At 37.0% G+C, this 23,429-nt stretch overlaps 1 protein-coding gene across 6 annotated transcripts in view; it reads left to right on the top strand.

Annotated features, from left to right (window-relative positions):
* Positions 1-23,429, top strand: part of Elavl2 (ELAV like neuron-specific RNA binding protein 2) — a 175,069-nt gene that overhangs the window by 141,401 nt on the left and 10,239 nt on the right. For all 6 annotated transcript variants that reach the window (XM_013020787.1, XM_013020786.1, XM_013020781.1 and 3 more), the window contains 2 exons: positions 18,258-18,411; positions 21,254-21,479. In XM_013020787.1, coding sequence (XP_012876241.1) covers positions 18,258-18,411; positions 21,254-21,479 — 380 coding nt within the window. The remainder of the gene's footprint in view (positions 1-18,257; positions 18,412-21,253; positions 21,480-23,429) is intronic.

The raw sequence follows: 23,429 nt of genomic DNA, 5'->3' as shown, positions 1-23,429 counted from the left end.
TAGACATCACTAAAATGGAACTCTTCGTAATCCTAGCTATTTTGGAAGCTGAGATCTGAGGGTCACGATTCAAAGCCCAGGCAGGAAAATCCATGTGACTCTTTTCTCCAAATAACCACCTAAAATCCGGAAGTAGAGCTGTGGTTCAAAGTGATAGAGTGCTAGTCTTGAGCCCCAAAGCTCAAATATACCTGAAAACACCATGGTCCCAGTCATTTTGAGTAAGGAATACCAACCTGTAATTATCACAATAATTTATAAGTTAATTTATACTATTAAGATATTCTGATAGTGTCTATTATATATATATATATATATATATATATTAGGGAGAGCAGTGTTTCATTGTCTGTACCAAATTTCATAAGAAAGTGCAACTTTTTCTTTTTATTCTTTTATTGAGAGAGTCTCACCATGTAGCTCAAGCTGATTTTGGACTTGAGATCTTCCTGCTTTGGCCTCCCAAGTGTTGGGATTATAGGTGTGAATAGGACACCTGGCTAATTTGTAAAAATAAACCAACCTTTATCCCATGGGATGATAGGGTTAGTGAAATGCAACATCATATCCTGAGTTTTAACTTTTTTCCTCTACCAACGTGGAAACTTAGCAATTGCAATAAAAGTTGTGTTACATACTTTTCTATCTCTAGCTCCTTTTGCTAGAGGGTTATTATGATGCGACTTGATTTAATTTATCACTGTAAATTCTTCTAAACAGTTTATTTCTAACTACTAGGAAATATTCTTGAGGTGCCATGTGCAAAAGTTCCCATTGTAAGGAAGTGGGGGGAGGGTGGAGAGCCCAGGAGCTGGAATGTGCAGAATATGTGGTGGGTGATCTATTAATATACCTGTACTGTACCAGTATCAAAACCCAGTGCCAGAACTCTGAATGTTCATGCATGTCTAACAGCTAGAGCAGAAAGCAGGGTGGGAGACCCTTGTAGATACCACCCCTAGAGTGGAGAGGGATTGTAAAAGGTGAGCTTACCATGCAAAGGACACTGTGATTATATTCCTTAGGTAGGGAGATCCACTATGTTTTAGGAAGAGCAGTGATGGGATTGATTTCGCTATTCACTGGGAAAGTCCTGTTAGACACCTTGACCTACTCTACAGGTTTTCCTACTTACATAGTTTATCTCCTGTGATGGTACAAAGTATAGAAATGTGGAAGTCATCTTTTATAACATAGCCATTATTTCAAGACTTGTCTATGAGCTCTTATTTACCTTTACTTGAACACAGTTGTACACTTTGGAAATAATAGTTTTAAAGATAGGCCACAAATTTGTTGACAATTTAGGAGATGCAACTTTATAAAGGCCTAGTCAGTTCACTGTTTGTGAACGAACAAAATAATAGAAAAATACTGTGCTAGAGATATGGGCAAAAATGAAATGTTGAGTAAGTGGCCTTTTTACCTTAATTAAAAATAATAAACACAGACTAAGTACATGCTTTCCTAATGTCATTTGTGTGTGTGTGTGTGATATTGAGATTTCACCCAGGACCTTGTGGGTAGTTATTCTACCATTTCAGCCACATCCCAGTCATCCTAAGTTCATTTCTTTTTTCTTTTTGGTCGGTCGTGGAGCTTGAACTCTAGGCCTAGGTGCTGTACCTCAGCTCTTCAGCTCAAGACGAGCACTCTACCACTTGAGCCACAGCGCCACTTCCAGTTTTTCTGGCGGTTTATTGGAGATAAGAGTCTCATGGTCTTTCTTGCTCGGATTGGCTTTGAACCACAATCCTCAGATCTCAGCCTCCTGAGTAGCTAGGATTACAGGCGTGAGCCACCAGTGCCTGGCCCTAAGTTCTTTTTTAACTTGTGGTCTGACAATCCAGAGCCTTGTTTCAAGGTTCAAGGTGTAGCATTTTGCTGCATCTGTTCCTCAGAAGCCACAATGCATTTAAATAAAGTTGTTACATCTATGTGTTCTCCAGTTTACAGTTTTTATTTGAAGCGAGAAATAATAGATGATCTTTTAAATTAATGTGGTATGTACATAATGAGCAATTTACATTTTTCAGGATGCTCATTATCTTTTTTTTATTTTTATTTTTTATTTTTATTTTTGTCAGTCGTGGGCCTAAACTCTGGGCCTGGGCACTGTCCCTCAGCTCTTCAGCTCAAAGCTAGTGCTCTACCACTTGAGCCACAGTGCCACTCCCGGCCTTTTCTGCTTATGTGGTACTGAGGAATTGAACCCAGGGCCTCATGCATGCAAGGCAAGCACTCTACGACTGAGCCACCTTCCCAGCCAGGATGCTGATTATCAACACATGAAACCCTAATTTTTTTTTTCCCTCACCTTGATGTGGGTAGGTAGCTAGTGAGAGCCAGACCATGTTTGTTTTAGATCTGTTGTATACCTCTAAATGTCTTCCAAAGTGAAAATTAGATGGATACTTGGATATTCCTAGAATATCCAACTTGTCATTCTTAGAGTAGATTTTTTTTTTAGATATTTCTTTCCACATTTGATAAAGCAGAAGTCTCTGCTTAAGGTTAGTTATGGTAGAAGTTTTCTGTAGTCAACAGTATCCACCTCCCTCTAGAGGAGTCATTTTGTTACCCAAGCATGCTCTGTTGGATGTGTCTTTGTATCACAAAATCCCAGACATTTCTTTCACAGCCAGTGTGGAGAATTTCAGGTTTTAGATGCTTGCATTAGAGTTCAAAGGTAACTGCTACTTGGTGAAAGAGTTGGGACAAGTGAGCTAACTTCCCAAGAAGGAGCTCTTAGTTCTTTCTTTTTTTTTACTGTAATTTCAGAGCACTTCATTCATTTTTTTTTAAGGATTTTTTTAGACAGAGTCCCTGCATAGCCCAAGCTGGCTTTACACTGGTACAATCCTTCTGCCTCTGCCTCATGAATGTCAGGATTACAAGTGTGTGCTACACATTTGGAGAAGATTTTTTTTCATCTTTGTGCATGTATCAATTCATGTAACAACAAACTGTGGACTCTGATAGACAAATATATCTCTTTGGCTGATGAAATGAGGCTCTTAAGAAATATTTGTTTAAAAGGATGTGGCTTAGGGCATTGCTGACTATACTGACTTGCCTATACTGGACCTTTTGACTTCTAACACTGAATCTTCTTTTTTTCTTTGAAACTGTGTTTTAATTTTATTTTTGCTTACCAACTTGTAGACACCACAAAAATAGAGCAAATAATCTCTTAGGGACCTTGATTCAGGCATTTTAGGGTCTTGGGATTTTGTGAAATGGAACTATTAAGGGCAAGGGAGATCAGCTTTCTGGGATAGCTGGTGGAAGGACTCTATTGTCTTTTGAACTGAGCCTGAGACACAAAGAGGTCATATTTAGCAGATGCATATGAGTTCATATTAATTAAATAGTGCCAATTGTAATTTAATGGTAAAGGAAATAGTATGAGAATTTCTTGAATCTATTTGATAGAAGCTATCCTTTATGCTTTTTTGTGGGGGGGTCCGGTCGTGGGGCCTGAACTCTGGGCCTGGGCCTGGGCGCTGTCCCTCAGCTCTTTAGCTCAAGGCTAGCACTCTACCACTTGAGCCACAGCGCCACTTCCGGCATTTTTCTTTTTGCTTATGTGGTGCTGAGGAATTGAACCCAGGGCCTCATGAATGCAAGGCAAGCGCTCTACTACTGAGCCACCTTCCCAGTCCCTCCTTTATGCTTTATTACTAGTGGGTTATTGAGAAAGTTAAATAGTTTAAAAATGAGAGAAAGTACATTCACATTGATGCCAACTCTAGAAAAAAATCTAGATGTCCATTTTCTCTTACTCCAGCCTTTGCCAGCTTTTCCTAACATTGTCTTTAGCATCAATTTTCAGCCCTAACTAATAACTTAGAGTTACTTGCAGAAGTGTTATTTCCAGAAATTTCTTGACATGCTGCTTATAGGCAAGTAGAGAAGAGGAGTATATTTGAAAAAAAAACATAAAAATTTTGGTCTTGCCTGCCTGCTTCTCTTCTTTGTCTGAAGGGCTCTTTTGAATATAGTCATAAGATTTAGAGTCATGCTTTCTGCTTTTGCTTTCTTGGTCCAGTTTCCTCCATTATAAAGTGCTACTGTCATGCCAGTCTACATGGTTAACTGTGAGTGGGTTTTTTTTTTTTTCACACTGGATATTGAGGTAGAAGTTGCTTGTTTTAGCTTGTTTCTTATGGAAGGTCAAGTTTTTAGAAATAGTCTGAGATCTTCAGTTTCTGTATCAAAATTGTGTTTTAGGAATCCAGTTGAGGAGAAGTTGAGGAAAAAAATATCTTTGCTGAAGAAAATAGTCATAATATTTAGTTTTCTTACTTAATTTTGTTGGATATTTTAACGTTTATTATTGTTACTTTGTGTTACAGAGAAGAGGATTTGTAAAATAAAAATTGATAAATCTTGCTGAAGTGCTCTGGTTGTTTTGGTCATTAGTATAATGTTACTTGCCCCACAGGAAAAAGAAATTTAATCCTTCCTGCTCTGGTTCTGGAGCTGCTAATGAGTCTAGAAATGACCCTCAAGTGAGCCACAGGAATAAGCGTATCAAGGAAAAACATCACCTCCTGCTCTTAGAAACTGATAATTCAGGGGAAAAATTAGTTTCCCCAAATTTTGCTAAGTGTCTATATTTAGAAATTTGACTTGTTGATTGCTGTAGCCAAATGACCTTCACATTTCTGTAAAGATGATGGCCCCCACCTTATAAAGTTAAGCAAGCACAGGGCCTTTCTAGCCCAAAGGAGCCACATCCAAGCAGTTGTAGTTCCTGTAAATATCTTTGGATGGGTTTTGTGGGCTTTGTTTTAGTTTTCACGTTTACATTTATTGGTGATTTATCCCCTACAAATGCTTTCAGGCAATATGGGAATTTGTCTCATTGAGAGACTAACATTCAGTGGATGTTGAGGTAGGAGGCCTTAGTGTCTTGTGAATTTTTTTTTTTATGAGCTCTCCAGGAAGCCCTAAGAAGCCCCAGAGTTTGAATGTTACATATTTAAATTGCCTTTACCTATAAGGCTCCTAAAACTTTCATGTTTATCAGAATCTATCATTGAAATGGTTGAGAAAACACAGAATTTACAGAATCGAAATCATCTCCAGAATAAGAACAAAGAATGTGTTTTAACAGCCAGAACAATGAATTCTTAATCAGGAAGTTGCCTCACTTGAGAACCACTTGAGGTACACTGTGGTGCTTGTTTCAAAACAAACGTATGTGGAAATAACAAGATTTTCATCTGTGGGATGTATCAAACTACCTTGAATAATTGAAGTTAACTTTAATGAATACAATTCTGGGTATACCTCAGAAACCATAATCTTCTTTCTTTCTTTTCTTTCTCATACTTAATTTATTCATTTTCAGCACATTTGTAGCTCATTCAGTACTTACAATTATCACAATAATTTGTTGTGTATTTGATTCTAAGAGGACTTGTTCATTTATAAATAGGTACTTCGTGGATACAGATTGAGTCATAAGATGATCAAAGATGATGGCGATTCTTTATGTTATGAAAATTGGTTTTATAGTTCAATGAGAATTTGCCTTATTTACAGACTCCTCAGCCATACCTTTCTCCCCTCCTTCTTGAGTATCTGGATTTTTTTTTAAACAGTCCAGGGCTTGAATTGTTCAGGCTAGAATTTTACCACTTGAGTTATGGCTCCACTTCTGCTTCTTTGGGTAATTAATTGGAGATAACAGTCTTACAGACTTTACTGCCTAGTCTGTCTTTGAACTAAGATCCTCATATTTCAGCATCCCCTGTAGCTAGGATTATAGGTGTGAACCACAGGTACCCAGTAGTATATGGCTATTTGAGCATTCTAACCAGGGCCTGAATAAATGGGGGGATTTGTCCTATTAGCATAAAAATCATAGCATGCTATAAATACTTCCTAAGGAAAACATTTGCCATAAACAGCCTTAATTTAGAAATCCTATGACCTGTAAACTGAATTTTGATCCTTGGCTATGTGAAAGCGGTGCCAAAAGGCTTGCCAAAAGGCTTACAAAAAAGATTAATAAGGAATTGTTACAAGTGAGGAATTTCTGTAGTGTTTTTCATTAAGCATGTCTTGGAGGAATTGTGAAATATGCAATGTCTGCAAACTACCCTGGTCTGCAAAGTCAAGTGAACTGTGAAGGTGAGGGGCTTTAAAAACACACTCCTCTCCCTTTTGTATTCTGTTCTTTGTATATTAAAGAACATTGATCTACCAAGTGGCGAAGGGGATACTATTTGGAGGTTTAATTACAGCCAGTGAGTGTTATTGATGCTATCAATCAGTGAGACCCAGGGAAAGGGCCTGGTGCCAGATCATTCAGTGTAATTAAATACCTCAGGACAGGATTCTCAAGGTAAAGGGAAGTGCTTCTGCAAATTTGAAGCATGAGAACACTTTGTCTTGGAACAAAGGTAAAGGTGTCTGTCCCCCCTCCTCATTGCCCTCTCTTTACATTTCTGTGGGTGTTCTATAAATGGCAATGATACGGTCTCTTTATTGTGTCCTGTGAAGGTTGTCAGGCTTTCCTCAAAAATCCTCTTGTAAAATCTTTACAACTGTCACACAAAGGGCTTCAGGAATACGGTAATTATTTTTTGTGAAAGCTGTTTGGGGGCATATACAGCTCAGGTGTCTAATAGATATTTGTAGAATGAAGGATCGTCTTTGAATGAGACTATTAGTCTTGCAAATCAGTTCATTTAAAAAAAGTTTTCCCTGTGGTTATTCTCTAATGTCTAATCATGTTAAGAGAGAAATATCGTGGTAGATTTAAAGTCATAAAACACTCAATAATGTTGCAGGGCTTATCCACTTATGAATTGAGTAAATTTTTCATAGTTGTATGACTTACATCAAGTCTACAAAATACATAGGCTCAAAGGGGAGGCTTTGTCATATTTGTTGGAACTTTTCTCCTTTAGCATATGCGCAGGTATATGTATATCACACAAATTTCTTCCCCACCCTATTTTAGGGCTAAATACCATGGGCAGCCTCAAATGGTCCCTGTTAATGGTTTTTTTGTTTTGTTTTTAAAATTGATATTCAGTTTCTACTGATTGAGACCACCAAAGATAGACTGAACTTGAAAGAAAATGAGCTGCTTTTATGTGTTTGGGCATTGTATCTAGATGCGTACAGTATCTGTATCCCTCACAACGGAATCATACCAAGCTCTACGCACTGTTTTAAATGTTGTATCATTTAATTCAAAATAGGTATGGGTACAAATTTTAAATTTAAAACAAGCACTTGAATGGGAGCTGTTAGGAAAAATAAAGCTTGTTTTTTGTTTAAAAGATGAAAATTATTTTTGAGGATTTTTTCTCTGATTGTTGAGGTATTTTTTAATATATACCTTTGTGTATGTCTATGTGTGTTCTAAGATCATGGCTTGAAGCCATCCCAGGCAAGAAAGACTTTTTCCTCTAAGTACCAAAAAACTAGATGTAGAGCTGTGGTTCAAGTAATAGAATGACAGTTTTAAGTGTAAAAACTAAACAACAGCATCTGTTCCCCGAATTCAAGTCCCAGTATCAGCATACCTCTCCCCACCTTGCCAAAAATATTGAATTAAGTAATTCTTTTATGTGAGCTTTTCTATGTAATATCCATCACATTTTGTGTCTTTGTCTGTCATCTAAATCTATTTTATGTATGTCTCCCCCTCAGAACTTAGAGTATATGAAAAATCCTAAACCTGGCTTGATGAGAACTCTTATCTTTTTTCAGTTATTGCCAATCAGCACTATTTGACTTGTATTCTTTAAACAGTTCTAGGTTACTTATACCAGCCCGTGCATGGTCCTTTGACATTTTAATTACATTTAAATCTGTTGACAAGTCTTTAGATCAGGGATGGAGGAAGCTTAATTTGCCAAGAAACCATTTAGGTATTTGTAACAACATTTGTGGGTCTTACAAAGTTATCAGAACAGGCAAATGGCCTTAAAAGCAGCAGGCAAGAAGCAAATGAGAAGCCTTGTGGATCAGATGATTTTACAGGCTTTCTGTGGCTACACCATGCCTTAGACTTACTGGATATTCAAGTACTACACAAATGATACCTTAACTCTATATTTAGAAATAAAGTTGCAGCGATTATCTTAATAATATGATTTCTGCTGGCAATCTTGAGAAAACCCGTAAGAAGTTATTCCTGGAAAATGGCTAAGAATTGAATAAGTATAGCTATTATTCTATAAACCAGTTTACTGTATTGTTTCCAAAGAAGCAATAAAGAAGCCAGTTGTTTAGGCAGTTTTCACAACTTCTAATCATCCTTGCCTGAGAGGTACTTCAGAAATAGTTTTTGCATAAGGGCACGGAACATACCCACTCATTAAGTACTGGAGTACTTACTTGCTAAGAATTGGTTTCAACCCCCTACTTGCTTAAAACCCTGGACAAATAATTTTCACTTAATACTGAAAAGACTTATCTATTACAGGTGTATTTTAATTGATATGAAGTACTAGTTTTAGGATTTTTAGTTTTTCTCTCTTTATTCCACTTGTCCACCTTCAGAAGCTTTGCATTGCATTGCTACTACCCTGCCAGGAAGCTTTGAGGCACTGTGGTACTTAGGCAGTAGTGAAGAAGCTCAAATACATCTCATACAAGGAACTGTGATTTCCCTTCTTTATATTGCTTGAATGTCTTGTTATATTTAGTTGAACTGTCTAACATGAGAATTATGTATATGCTCAAGTAAACATTCTAGTATTTTTTCCCTACTAGGAGATTCCATTAGAACATTGAGCACCTTGTTGCATAGGGACTTACAACCTATCCTCTATGCAGAAACAAATTTGTAAACCTAACCAGGAGTTGGCTAAGTCAGTTTGTTATTATTGTGTTCCCAAAATGTGTACTGTTTCTCATTTTACGCCTTTTTGGGGTTTTAACTGAATAAATTTGTACGTAAGAGAATGAGGAGGTTGGAGGATTTAATATGTAATAGTTTGGTTGGGGAAAGACAAGTAAGTTGAACTTTTGTCAGCCCATTGAAGATTCTGGATGTTGACTCTGCTTGAGATAAGACAGTCTCTTCCTCAAGGTGCAGGCTTTCCTGCATATTCCTCAGCCCTCATCTTATACTAAAATGTACAATGCCCAAGAATTGATTATTTACAACTGCCATGAACTTGGAATATGCCTTAATTATTGTTTTTCTATCAATGTATGTACAGTGTCCTTGTGCAAAGTCCCCCTCTCTGTATCTTATTATCTTACCTCAAAGACAATAGAGTTTTTGTTTCAGAAATGGCCAATAATGATAATACCCTATTTATTTCGCCAGTACTAGGGCTTGAACTCAGGGCCTAGGCACTGTCCCTTAGTTTTTTGGCTTAAGGCTGGCTATAGCACTTGAGTCACAACTCCACTGCTAGCGTTTTGCTAGTTAGTTGGAGATAAGGGTCCCATGGACTTTTCTGCCTTGGTTTGCTTCAAACTGTGGTCCTCATATCTCAGCCTCTGATTGGCTAGGGTTACAGGTGTGAGCCACTGGCATCCAACTTCCAGTTTTATTTTTCACATGTAGAAATGCTTAAGCAGCTTGGAAGACACTTACGTTGTAGGTTTAATTTCAAGACTACCTTTGGGCTGAGGTTTAAGCCTTGTAGTAGAACAGTGGGCTAGCATTCATGAAGCACTAGGTTTCATCCCTAGTCTTTTAAACAAAAAAGTTAAATGCAGTGGTCCATAACTATAATCACGTGTTTGAGGCCAGCCCAAACGTATTTAGGGGAGACTCTGTCTCAGACAACATGATGCAGCTGGGTCCTGGTGGCTCATGCCTGTAAGTCTAGCAGTTCAGGAGGCTGAGATCTTAGGATCATGGTTTGAAGCCAGCCTGGGTAGGAAAGTCTGTGAGACTCTAATCTCCAATTAACGTTGGGGGGGGGGGTGGACGGAGCCAGAAGTAAAGCTGTGGCACAGGTGGTAGAGAATTAGTCTTGAGTGCAAAATCTCAGCAACAGCACCCAGGCCCTGAGTGCAGGCCCCATTATCTGGCACAAAACATGTAAGCAAAAAGGGCTGGGTATGTGTCTCAAATGGTGTAGAGTGCTTGCCTAGCACAGGAAAGGTGCTTGGGTTCAATCCCAGTTCAGAAAAAAGGAAGAATATATACACCATTTGTCTCTAGTGACATGAGATATCTCTAGTGACATCATCTAGTATAGCTGAGGAGAGACAAGTGTAAATGGGCAGGAGTGATCTGCCAGCTATCATACTTTAATAAAAAAATAAAGATATTTTTCAAGACAGCCTATTCGGCCCTAATTTAAGTGATATGCACCAGTGAAACTGAATAATACTTAAGCCTAGTTCAGTGCAGTTTTAAAAGGTTGTGAGAAGACATGTGCAAAAGGAAATTAATTTATGTATTCTGTGGTTTATGATTAGTTTAATACAAATCTTGCAACCATAGTACTTTTGTTTTTTTTTTTGTGGCTGTTCATAGCTTTTAATATTAACTTAAACCCACGTTGTATGACCAATTAGTAAGACATTGCTTATTCTTAACTTTAAGTTGAAGCTATGATTGACTTGATTCTAACGATGCTGCTCTACTTGAAAATGATACAAGGCTAAGCCAGGGAGCCTCCCAAATGTATATAACTAGTTACTGGCTTCTCTTTCTTATGTGATATTTTAAAAAGATGATAATCTTTAAAAAGGCAGAAGCATAAAGGACATTTTTTTCAAGGGTGAGCAATGCCGAAATTCAATGCATCTCTGAATAAAGATGCAAAACCAAAACTCAATGAAAGCTCCTGAATAATAAGGGGTACCGGGAAGGGGACAAATGAGAGTGACTTGGGTTCAAGCTGGTTAACATCCTGTATGTGCACATGTGAAATGCCAGTGAAATTAAGTAATTAGCATACACTAAAATCATGAATGACAAGGATGTAAACCAGATTCTGCTTGGGTGGGGATACTAGTAGGAGGATGGAAAGAGTGAATGATGAATGCAGTGTAAATACTTTGTGTGTGTGAAAATAGAACACTGAAGTTTGTTGAGAGGAGAGTCTAATCAAGATATGCATATACATGTGAAAATGTAGCCCCTTTGTATAACTAAATGGTGCTTCTAAAAATGTTCTTTAAAAAAGTAGAAGCATTAGATATGAACTGTTGTAGATTGGTAGAAAGCCCTAGACTCAGCACTCTTAGTTTTTCTCTCTTTATTCAGAAGATTTGGTTCTTTTGCACACATCTGCTAAGTAAATACTGGATATTACTACTAAAAAAATACATACACAGTCACTTCATTAGTGGAACCACTCATTTCAGTGTGTTTTTTATTCTCTTTAAAAATATTTATTTATAAAGCTGAAGTTTTTATCTTTTTAAAAAATTTTTATCTTCTTACAGTCTCTCTTCTGGTATTTCCTTGGAAATGTCTGATCTTTCAGTAACTTTCATTTTATTATTTGTGTTTTAAAGCTGTATTTCAGTGAATGGTATTCTGGAAAATGCATTAACAAAGAGGCAGGACCTGTACCCTACACTCAACTCTATCTGGATAAGCCACTTTGCCCTTTGTGGTTGTTGTTAGCATCTTTTCTAACTATAAGAAATTGAACAAAATGACTTCTGTATTTTCTTCTTGTTCCAAAATTGAGCACCCCTCCTCTCCACCAAACAATATAAAAAATTGTTTCCTTTAGTAATTTAAACCCCAACTTTGGGAACTGAAGATTTTTTAAAAAAATGTTCAATAGAGTTTTCAAGGTGCTACCACTTAGGGATTTTAGTAATTTTTATTATATCAGATTGTGACTTCTCAAACTTTTAAACAAAATTTCAAAGATAAACTCTACTTAGTGCGTGATTATACATCCTTTTTTATAATACATGTTTTGTGAGTACCAAGGTGTATAAAGTAGGATGATGACAAGGTTTCTTATATTAAGCCGTTAGCCACTTACAAGATAGAGTAAAAGATTAGCGAAGTCTGTTTTAGTCAGTATTTAAGGGGGAAACACATGTTATGCACTGTGGGGTGCAAGTGGAGAGGTACTAAGTGAGGCAGCAGTGGACAGAACTGATGAGCATGGATTTTAGAAAGCAGTTAGTGTCCATGCAAACTCTGAAGTGACTGAAATTCATGTGACTAGAAGAAAGTACTTATATAAACACAAGAAAGTGAGAGGCCAGGATGTTTTGGGGAATACTTCTGAAGGTTAGCATGTTCTATGGAGAAAGTAGCAGTGCCTTGAGCCCAAAGGACTGAGACATTTTAAATTCATCTTAAAGCATTACATAACCCTGGACTTTAAAGATTTTAAAGGAGAGTTTAACTATCAAACGTATTCCACCATGTTTATGACCTCTCTTGAGCTAAAACAATCCTTATTTAGGTTCAAGACATTTAACTCAGTAAATCTGAGTAAAACTTGAGGTTCATATATATTTTCCAGTGATAGTTTACCAAATTCTGTAACTACATTAATCTATAATACCTTTTATAATCCTCCTTATTAGATGTGATTATTTCCTGTAGCTGTAATACCTTTGCTGGAGTTACTCATTAATTTCTTACTGTTTTCTCAGGCTTCCTTATTTTTGACCCATTGTGAAACATGCCCTTTCTAGTTGAAAACTTAATCTTGGACTAAGATATACATATGTCTTGGTGTGTTTTAAGATTTAGACTTGGCAAGGTTTGCATTTGGAAGCAGCTCGTCTTTGTTGTGAGCCAGATTGATAGTCTGTAGCCTGAATTGTAGTTAGAAATGACAACCCTCTGTACATGCTACTTGTGAGCATTTCTGGAGCTAGTGTTGTGGGACTAGCTCACTGTATACACAATGGTATCACAAGACCTTTGCTGTCTCTACCAGAGACAGACCTAACTTTTAGTTAGTGATCCTCATTCTAAAGATAATCCCATGAAAACATCAAGTTTTTGATATGAATAGTTTCAATAGGAATTTAACTATGGCCTTTGCTACTCCAGCTGGAGAGATTGAATGGATCTTTTTTTAATGTCTGAGGTAGCAAGTACTAATTTTTAGTTCTCATAGTTCTATTCCTCAGTCAGTAATTGACAAGTGATGAAAGTAGTTCATTGGTGATCTTGTCAGTGGGTTATTTTTTCAAATGTTCTGTTTAAGAGAGGAGCAATTGCTTTGTTCTTTCATGGGCCATATCACTGTACTTTGTTAGTATTAATGTCACTGTAATTGATCTTTTCATTGATGAGTCAGAGAAAGAGAACAGTTATGTTTTTGGATAAAAGCGTTTCAGATGAACTTGTGTTGGAAGCAATGTATTGGAATATTAAACTTCACATTTAATAAAATCAGTTCTTCTCCATAAGAATTTTTTCATCCCTTTTAATTCTGTGTATTTTGATTAACTTGTGTTTTGATAACCTACTCTTAGTATGTGTGTTACTCATCGTTGCATGTTTAATGTATAATTAGTTTTAGATGCTGATGAAGAAATGAGATTTTAATTACAAGGAATCTAAGAATGTTTCAAATTACTCTGTTTTTGAGACCTAATTACTTTGCTAAATCTATTTTTATCTCTATTTTGTCCAGTCTAATCTCTGTGTAGAACTATTTGAGACACCATTGGCTAGAACATTTATTTGCCTCTTACGTCTCACTGCCTTCTCTCTCCCAACCCCCTGAGTAATTTTAGCATTATGTGTCTTAGTTTATTATATCACTTGTAGAGTTGTGAGAACTTCCAGGATAAACCTGAGTTGTAAATTGCTATCTTTGGAGTAGATTGGTGTTCAGTTTTGTACTCCCTGTATCATCTTTAAATATTTAAATTGCAGACTCCCTGGCTGCCTCTTAAATTAGATCCTTCACTTAGTAGTTTTGACATTTCATAACCTTGCTCCTCAGGCATTAAATATTCACCTGTCTAAATGGCAGTGAGAATTTAAAATCCTAAGCCATATATTAATCCAGCAAATGTAAATTGGAGGATAGCTTGCACCTGATAAGGGAAGAAGCTATTGATTCCATAGGGTATGTTCTGGAAGTTCATTGTAAATGAAGTATTTCTAATTCAGAATCTGTCGTTGCAGTCAAACACTCTCTTGAGTTTTCTCCAAGGGAATTTAGTCTTGAAGACCATAAAGATATTTAAACACTTCGAAGCTGAAGATAGTCCCTGCACGGTTCCCTGGATGAGTATTTAAAGCAAAGCACCAATACAAGTTCCAAACCCACAGAAAAATCAGAGTGGAGGAGATTGCTGCTTATTAAATAAAAAATGAGGCATGGTAACTGATTTAAATCCCTGAAGTGTAAATCCTTATCCCTCTGCAAGCCTTCTCACTTGGTCTAAGTGCATCTTATACATATAATTCTTTGAGATGGAAGAGGACATGTTTTCCTTTTCCTAAAAGAAAGGCTGTTCATCACAGTGATATCTTTAACAGGGAGGGGAAAAGGAGCTACTTTAATTTGGAGAGACAATGAAGCAGTAGGAGTGAAACCAGTCTGGGAGGAAAGGAGGGATAGGGCTAATGTCCTTCTTTACACTTCTTGGAAGTTAGAGGTTAACTTTGTTACTTTCTCTCTCTAATTTTTAAAAAAAAGTCTTTAAGCAGTTGTACAAAGGAGTTTGAATATAGCATGTCAATTTATGAGTACATCTTGATTGCAGTGCTTATTTCCTTCCCACCTTCTCTTCCTCCTTCCCTTTTCTACCTTCCCCCCTCCTTTCTCTTTGCTCTTCCCCCTCCCTTCCCTGTACCAGTCCTGGGGCTTGAACTCAGGATGTGAGTGCTGGCCCTGAACTTTTTTGCTCAAGGCTAGCGTTCTACCACTGAAGCTACAGCTCCACTTTGAGGTTTTTTTGGTGGTTAATTGGCGGTAAGAGGGTCATAGACTTTCCTGCCTGCGCTGTCTTTTCAATAGTGATCCTCAGATCTCAGCCTCTTGAGTAGCTAGGATTACAGACATGAGCCACTGGCACTTTAGTTCTTAGAACTTTAGCATAATGAAATGGATTTTAATTTTGACGTTCAATTTTTTCCAGTTAATCTCAAGTAGTAATCACAATTCTCAGCATAAACTACTTTAAAAATATGAATAGAAATAGATAATTTGAACTTAACTATGTTTTCTAACACTATCATGTTTTCTGATGTCTTTTGTCAGTTTCGTTGTGTACCTGAATGTGTTTAAGAAACAGCCAAGAGTCATTTAATTTGTCCAAACTCTTAAAACAAATGAACTGATAAGCTACCACAGTGTAGTACTTGATCAGGGACCAAGTGGGGCCAAGATTACAGTGTGAATCCACACAACACTACTGGTGTCTAACCTTAGGCAGGTGGTTCACATCACCTTTATCTGTTTCCCTAGCTGTAAGTGACATTGTGTGTTCTACCAGCCAATTGGGATTGTTTGCAGGGCCCAGAATACCATCCTTGATTGTGCTTTTAAATGTCACACTTCTCTGGTCTAAATGTAATTTAGAATTACTCAGTGTTATCATCATGAGTTTTATTCAGTCTGGTCATATCTGTCCTATAACGGAATGCAGTTCTTTGATAAAACAACTGGAAAAAAATGCTGTTTTGAGATTTGTCTTGAAGGCCTTTTAACGTGTATAGGAATTAAAGAAACAATGAACTGAAGACTGAATAATGAAGGAAAATATAACTGATCCAAGTGTGTTTTCAATTTTTATGTAAGAACTAAGTATAAACCTTTTCTTTTGTAAATATGTTTTAGAAGAACATTTAAGACACTCCACTCCTATTCATCTGAATAAGTAAATTATTCTGGTCCACTGTAAAAAAATGCAGGTTATTCTAAACTGCAATGGCCTAGGCCTTTATCTACATCATCTGCAGGTGGATATGTTAGTTCACTGATGTTTCTAGATTCTGTGCTAGGCATTTTGTATTAGAAGTTAATTATGCCTACTGTAGAAAGAAGGTACAGTTATTAGTATAATAGGCTTAAATCGTTTGTCCTGACTTCAAAGAGCCTGTAATGAATTGGACCTAGTTTTGAATCTGGGTACAAAGATTAGAGAACTGTCCATCATCTTTAACTTCTGTTATTCTGCCCTCTACTCTGCTGGAACTCAACGTAGATGTTGCCTGCCCACTTCTGCTTGTTGGCTTCACCAGTCATTTGTAGTTAGCCTCCTTTGTTAATGTACGTGCTTTTCCTATAGCCCAGAGGAGGTGATTCTTTTTACGCTGAGTACACTTTAGTCATGTAATCTGAGCAGAGTGACTGCTGACTTGCTGAGAGCTCCCTGCTACAGAAATAAAGCCACCAAATCACAGATATGGACATGGGCCAAGTGGAGGGAGTTTTAGCTTCCTTAGATAATTGGGAATTGTAGTCTGGAAAAGAACCTTGGGTATTCATTTATTCACATCACTGAATTCCATATATTATTTAGTGACTGGATGGTTCAGCAGTTATATCAGTCCCAAGACTAGATTCCCACAGAAAACTTTGATAAGTTGAAATTTTTCTTAATTTCTTATTTTGTACTGTGTTTAAACTCCCAGTATCCATTATTCCTAATTACATAGGCATAGAGGAAAAAAGGTGTATGTAAATATGTTTCTTTCTATCACTGTTTCAAATTCCTTCTTTTCATAACATAGGACAATCGACCTACTTTGACTTCCAAATAAATCCTTCAGAACAGGTGATATATTTTCCCTTGTTAATGAGCAATAAAGCATAAGAGTAGTAAACACTCTTGGAACAAGGGTGAAAGATAGACAGAATTTTATATGGTAATTTAAAACTGTGTAATAGCTATGGGTTTAATTTGAACCAAGAAGAAAATACTTGGTTCTTCATAATAGAAGTTTTGTTTTTTTGTTTTGTGGGTTGGTTGTAGGGCTTGAACTCTGGGCCTGAGCACTGTCCCTGAGCTCTTCAGCTTAAACCAGGTGCTCTACCACTTGAGCCACAGCACCACTTCCAGTTTTCTGGTGATTAGTTAGAGATAAGAGTCTCACAGGGAATTTCCTGCCCAGGCTGGCTTTGAACCGCGATCCTCAGATCATAGCCTCCTGAAATAGCTAGGATTGATTACAGGAGTGAGCTACCAGCGCCCAGCTCATACTAAAAGTTTAAAAAAATGTTAGTATTGATTAGAAATTGTTCTTTTTGAGGGTTATAAACTATATTGAAGGTGGATACCAATAATCATATTATACTTCCCTGGCAGAGTTAGACATAGTATCGTTTTTACAAATGATGCCAATGATGGTCTGGTCTATATTGCAGAATTTCGGTCTTTGCAGTTGGATAGCCAAGAAAAACTGAGTTAACCCAAAGGGAATGTGGTTGTGACTAGTTGTCGGGACTAGCTGTTTAAACCTGGCTTGGGATAGATGGTGGGCAAGAGATGACTTTATCAGCTGAGCCATAAATGCTTTGGTCCAGTGAGCTATGATAGAACAGCAGCATCAGTGAGGTATTTCAACATTCATCACATGCTGAACAGTAACTAGACCCTGAACATATAGTAATGAGTGATACAAGAATAATGGTTATATACTTTTTTTGTCTTCCATTCTTGTAGAATTTTGAATATTATGGTTCAAAGTTAGGGCATTTTTTGTTAGTACATTACATGGCAGGTAAAGTTAATCAAGAACTAGATCTGAAATATTTATATAATATATGATAAAACTATTGCTATTATAATCCTTATAATCTGACTCGAGTCAAGAAGACAATTGACAAAGGCAAACATGGATGTAGTTCATTCATGTATTTAAATTCCTGGGAATTTATGGGAGTGAGTTACTTTGTCATATATCACCAGAGCAAACTTAATTTAATTAAGAGTGCATATTTAGAAATGTGGTCATACTATTCTCAGAGATGAGATAGGCTGGGATATGGGACTTAAAAATGTGTGTGATGAATTTAGGGCCTGTAAGCTTGGCGTGATTTACCCCATGTCTGTTTTCTTAAGGAATTGGTCTCACAGAGGACAAGCTGTTATTGTCATACTGTGCTCTATGCACCTCACCTCATGTGTTTTTGAGAACTTTAAACAGTCATAGTGATAGATGCCTTTTTTTCTATCTAGAGGATAGAATTTCCCATTTGTCTAAAACTCTTCCAGAAATGAGTAAAGCAGTTAATATACTGCTTATATAATAACATCAGTGTTTGTTGTATGCTTTTTAAAAAAGAATACTTTGGCAGGCTTTAGGTTTCTGAAAGGTGGTGACCAAGTGGGCATATGCACCTAATTCTATTCCCCTCTTCCAGGTTTCCTATGCTCGCCCAAGTTCAGCTTCTATCAGAGATGCAAATTTATATGTCAGTGGGCTTCCAAAAACCATGACCCAAAAGGAGTTGGAACAGCTGTTTTCCCAATATGGACGCATAATTACTTCTCGTATTCTTGTGGACCAGGTCACTGGTAAGTAGGCAGTGGTTCTGGACAGTCTTTTGCTGTGTCTGACTGGCAGATTGTGAAATACTCTGTCTTCCTCTACTGCAGTCTTGCCTCTAGAACACATCAAAGGTATATGTGGGCCAGAAAATGCAATTTTCTGCTGGAATTGTTCATAAATATGCATGGACAGAAATAGATTGTGGAATGTTGTGAGTGAGCTTGAGTCATTTCCACCCTGAAGGTTCAGGTTTGAAGCCTGTTTCATGGCTTGTAATAAATTTATGATGCTATAATCTTCATTTTCAGGCTTCTCCATAAAGAAAGCCCCATTTTCCCTATAAAGTACTAATAAACAATCTTATTTGTGTAAAAAGCAGAGTTTAAGCTGCGCTGGGCATCTAGTTCTCTGAAGGAGGGTTGTGCTGCATCCACTTTCCTACTTGCTGTTAAAGCTATTTTCCTGGTTCATGCAGTGCTGTATAGGCATAGTTTAGTGTATACAGTTTTGAAGGTTAAATTTTTATTTTATGCTTAATACAACTTTTGATCAAAATGAAATGAGAGGAATAAGATGTTTGTTAAAACTTTTCTATAGCAGGAGCACTTCTGGTTAAAGCTTTTACTTAGTGGAAAACTGACAAAATAGATTTGACTATTGGCTTTTCAAAATAAGTTGCAGGCACATTTTTTTCCATTCTAAAAGCCATGTTTATTCTTCTCAAAACATTTTTAAATATAGAGAAGCATAGTAAGAAGGTTAAAAAAATCACCTAAGCAGTCATATTACAATTTGATATTTACTATAGGAGAATTTTTTTAAAAAAGAAACAACTTAATCCCAGAAAAGAATTAGTCCATTTTTAAAAAAAAAATCTTTAAGGGAAGATGAATTTAGTTGATTTGAATCTGATCAGTGCTCCCTGTGTTATGGCTCCCTCTGCTCTTAGTTGGTTTCATAGGAAATACTGCTCTTACAGGAGAAATATACCACTGTATGCATACCCAGAAGAATGACCAATAGATTTTATGGTTCTGAGAAGATTTTTTTGGTCAAGTGATTGTATACAAAATATGGTTTCTGCTGCAATAATTGTAATACTATGCATGCATTCAATGTATCACACAGACTGCTCCTGAGGTTAAGTAGAAATCTAGTCATAATATCCAAACAAAACTTGTTCTGAGTGACATAAACACTTTTCATATTGTTAATGTTTTTGAATTCATTCACTTATTCTTATGAGAACTTGGTGGATGGAGAGTAGATTTCATTGGTAATACAGAAAGCTCATGTTATTGTTTAACTGACAGTGAGTGTATCCAGTGCATGTGGGGTAACAGGTGGGCCTAGGTCACTATCTGGTGTTTTACTCAGTGATTCTCAACTGCAGTCACACACCTGCAGTATCAGCAACCTTATGGAACCTTGTAGAACTGCACATTTTGAGCCCTATTCAGAAACTTACTTGTAAAGTTAAACTCTGAGGCTGGACATTTTACTCTCTGGTTTTGCTGATGCAGGCTCAAGTTTGAGAATCTTTGGTTTCAGTGACTCAACCAGTGTGGAGACCAATTCATTGCTATTCTAATGCTTTCCTAGTGGAACAGTCAAGTCCTAGATAGTATTTTTAATAGTAACTACAGCATAAAAGAAAAGATACATTTGCTTCCATTCCATCTTTCAAGGAAAACCTACTCCCTTTTCCTTCATCAATATAGTTTGGATACTCTAGATCCTTTGAGATTGCAGCTTTTTGTTTTATGGTGACCAATTGCAGTTGGCCAACTAGCCTGTTCATGCTAATTAAATGCCTGTTTCTCATAAACTGGAAAAATCTTGACTATTCTCTTGCTGTGGTCATTCTTTTGTTCCAGTGTGAGGAGAATATGGATAGGGAGTGACTTCCATAATAGTGTTATTGCTGAGGCTAGAAAGTTTTCATGCTCTTCTTACTTATTTCCCAATATAAGTTCTCTTTTGATACCTGTTCTCTGTGTAGTTACTTTCCCGATACTAAGTACAGATAGCATCATAAGGAAGCTTTAGAGAACCAGAATAGCTCTTCAGACATTCTTATTTGTAAAAGACTTACATCTATGCAGTATTATTATTATTATTTTTTTGGTCGGTCGTGGGGCTTGAACTCTGGGCTTGGGCTCTGTCCCTCAGCTCTTCAGTTCAAGGCGAGCGCTCTACCACTTGAGCTACAGCGCCACTTCCGGTTTTCTGGTGGTTTATTGGAGATAGGAGTCTCATGGTCTCTCCTGCCCGGGCTGGCTTTGAACCGCGATCCTCAGATCTCAGCCTCCTGAGTAGCTAGGATTACAGGCGTGAGCCACCAGTGCCTGGCTATCTATGCAGTATTATTAACCTTTAAAATTTTAGCTGAAATATATCTCTCTACCATATTGCCTGATTTTAGCAGTTTTAGCTCATATTTTGTTGTATTACCATGAAAAAGAGAGCCTCTAGGCTTCCCATTTCTGGACTGCATGTCCAATAGTATAGTTTGAAAAATAGGCAAGCCATTGACATTATTATAGAGAATTCATGAGGGAGAGAGAGGACATGAGAGGAAAGCATTGAGAGAACATGGTTATACATACTTGTACTTTCTTGTCTTTTTGTTTTGTTGGAAGACATGTGATAATGGGTACTCAGTATAGGTGATTTCATGCATTAAAAATGTAAAATTGCGATTGTAGCTGAATTGCTAAGGTAAAATTTTTCTTTTTACACTTTTGGGGCAAATATTATGTGTGAGTCAAAAGATTTTCTCAAGAAGAAAAATTAATTGGTCCTTTTTTCTTTCCTTCCCTCCTTCTACTCCCCCCTTTTCTGAATCTTTACTCAAATCTACCATAGGTATATCAAGGGGTGTAGGGTTTATTCGATTTGACAAGCGGATTGAGGCAGAAGAAGCTATCAAAGGCCTAAATGGCCAGAAACCTCCTGGTGCCACAGAGCCAATCACTGTAAAGTTTGCTAATAATCCAAGCCAAAAAACCAATCAGGCCATCCTTTCCCAGCTGTACCAGTCTCCAAACAGAAGGTATCCAGGACCGCTAGCTCAGCAGGCACAGCGTTTTAGGTAAGTCTGGTTTAGTTCTCCTGTCCAGCTACTAAGTGAAGAAAATGCTTAGCTTTACTGTCTAGTGCTTTTAGCACAGAATCTCTGGTTTGCTTTTGTCTTACTAGTTTTATTGTTCCTCCCTCCCTCAGTCCTTCAGAATCTACTTGGAGAATAACATCGTTTTTAAAATTCAAAATAGGGACAAAAGAACAATTATTTACAATAGTAGTTCTCCACTAAGGGTAATTTTGCAGGTAATAAACATGTCTGAAGACACTCATGTTGCCATAAATTGAGGGGGAGATGCTACTAGCATTTACTGTGTAGAGATTAGGGATGCTACTAAACATTCTACAATGTGTAGGAGAGCTAGTAATAATAAATTATTTGACCCAAAACATCAGTTGAAAAATCAGCCTACAGCTTGCTAGGCTCTAGCAAATTGTTTCCAGAGCTTCTAATTTCCCTTTCTTGGTTATTTTCTTGGTCAGATTTTATGTTTGTGTTTCCATGTTTAGGTCAAGCTCTTTCAGTTAATCTGTTTCAATAGTACCTGTTGTATTTAAGGATCTATAACCTATGTGATTATCCTAGTTGATACCGATGGATCTCCCCATCCCCCTTTTTTGTTGTTAGTTTAGAAGGTGGCATACATTTTCTGTACTGGAACTATAATGAAACTTTATAGGTTATGGTCTTTGCAACTGTGTTTCTTTTCTTTAAACAACGACCAAAGTATAAAAGTCATTCTTAGCTGCTCCCGGGCCATGCAGTAACTAGTAGCACTGGATTTGGCCTGTGGATGATAATTTATTGATTGGTAGGATGATCCCTAAGAAGGGACCATCTCAATCTATGAGTATTCTAATTAATCATACAAGGACTCATTCAGAAACATCTCTGATGTGCTTGAGAGAAGAACAGTCACTTTAAGAAGTTCATCAGAGATACAAGGAGGTTCTGGTTTTATAAACTAAATACTCAGTTTTTGTTTGCCCAAACATTTTAAGGTATCTTTTTTGGCCAACATCAAGTACATTTCAACTTCATTTTGTACCTTTATGAGACAGGATAGTTATCAAAATTATAATCACATAATTAACCTTGGAAGATGGTAAAAATTAAGTGTTTTCTAGTTTGAATATCTTCCATCCCCTCCTCCTTAATGTATTAGACTGTTGAAAAGTGTAGAGGAAAACTCATTGCAACATCTCCTTTTAAGAGATACTCAAGTGTACTCACTTTAGGTCTGAGAAATTTCTCATACCTAAATTCACAATTGCAAGAGGCATTCAGACTAGGGACACATGGGGCTGGTTGATACTTGTCCTTGTAGAGAAGGAAATCCCACAATACCCTTTCATAGCTTTCTCTGGGCTTTCTTTGTGGCATCTTTCTTGGGTTTAAATTTATCGGTTGTTTTTTCTAATTTAGGACATAGAAGCCCCAAAGAGTTTTGTAGGTATTTCCTAAGCAGACTGTTCTAGTGAACTTCACTTTGCTGTTAATAAATAAACACCCCTTTTAGCTACAGTGTAGAAAGCCAAAGAGCTATATTAACACAATTTGTTAGCTATTTTTGTTTTTCTTATTTAAGTGTCCTTTTTTGTTTCATGGGAAAATAGAATTCTGAGATTCAAGATTCAATTCTGGGAAATATTGAGCCAGAGGACACAGAAGCTGGCATTCAGGATAGTGGTTAATAAAATGGCAAACCTTGTTAAACATGTGGGTGACAGTTGCTGGATTGTTGGTAGCTACCCAACCTCCCCTTTCTAGGTCCTTCTCACTTTTCATTTGGGTGGAGAAAAGCTTTACAAGTGGTTAAATTTAAATCCTTTGTATTTTCTTCCTCTTATGTGTTTATCTTTATGTGCCATATTATTATCATTAGGTTATTATTATTAAGGAAATTCTGTGATTCCTATAGAAAGACAATTTGGAAGAAGGGAATGCACATTGTGAGTT

This window comes from Dipodomys ordii, unplaced genomic scaffold, assembly GCF_000151885.1.
Source record: "Dipodomys ordii isolate 6190 unplaced genomic scaffold, Dord_2.0 Scaffold53, whole genome shotgun sequence".
Lineage (NCBI taxonomy): Eukaryota > Metazoa > Chordata > Mammalia > Rodentia > Heteromyidae > Dipodomys > Dipodomys ordii.
This window is presented reverse-complemented; position numbering and strand designations above follow the sequence as displayed.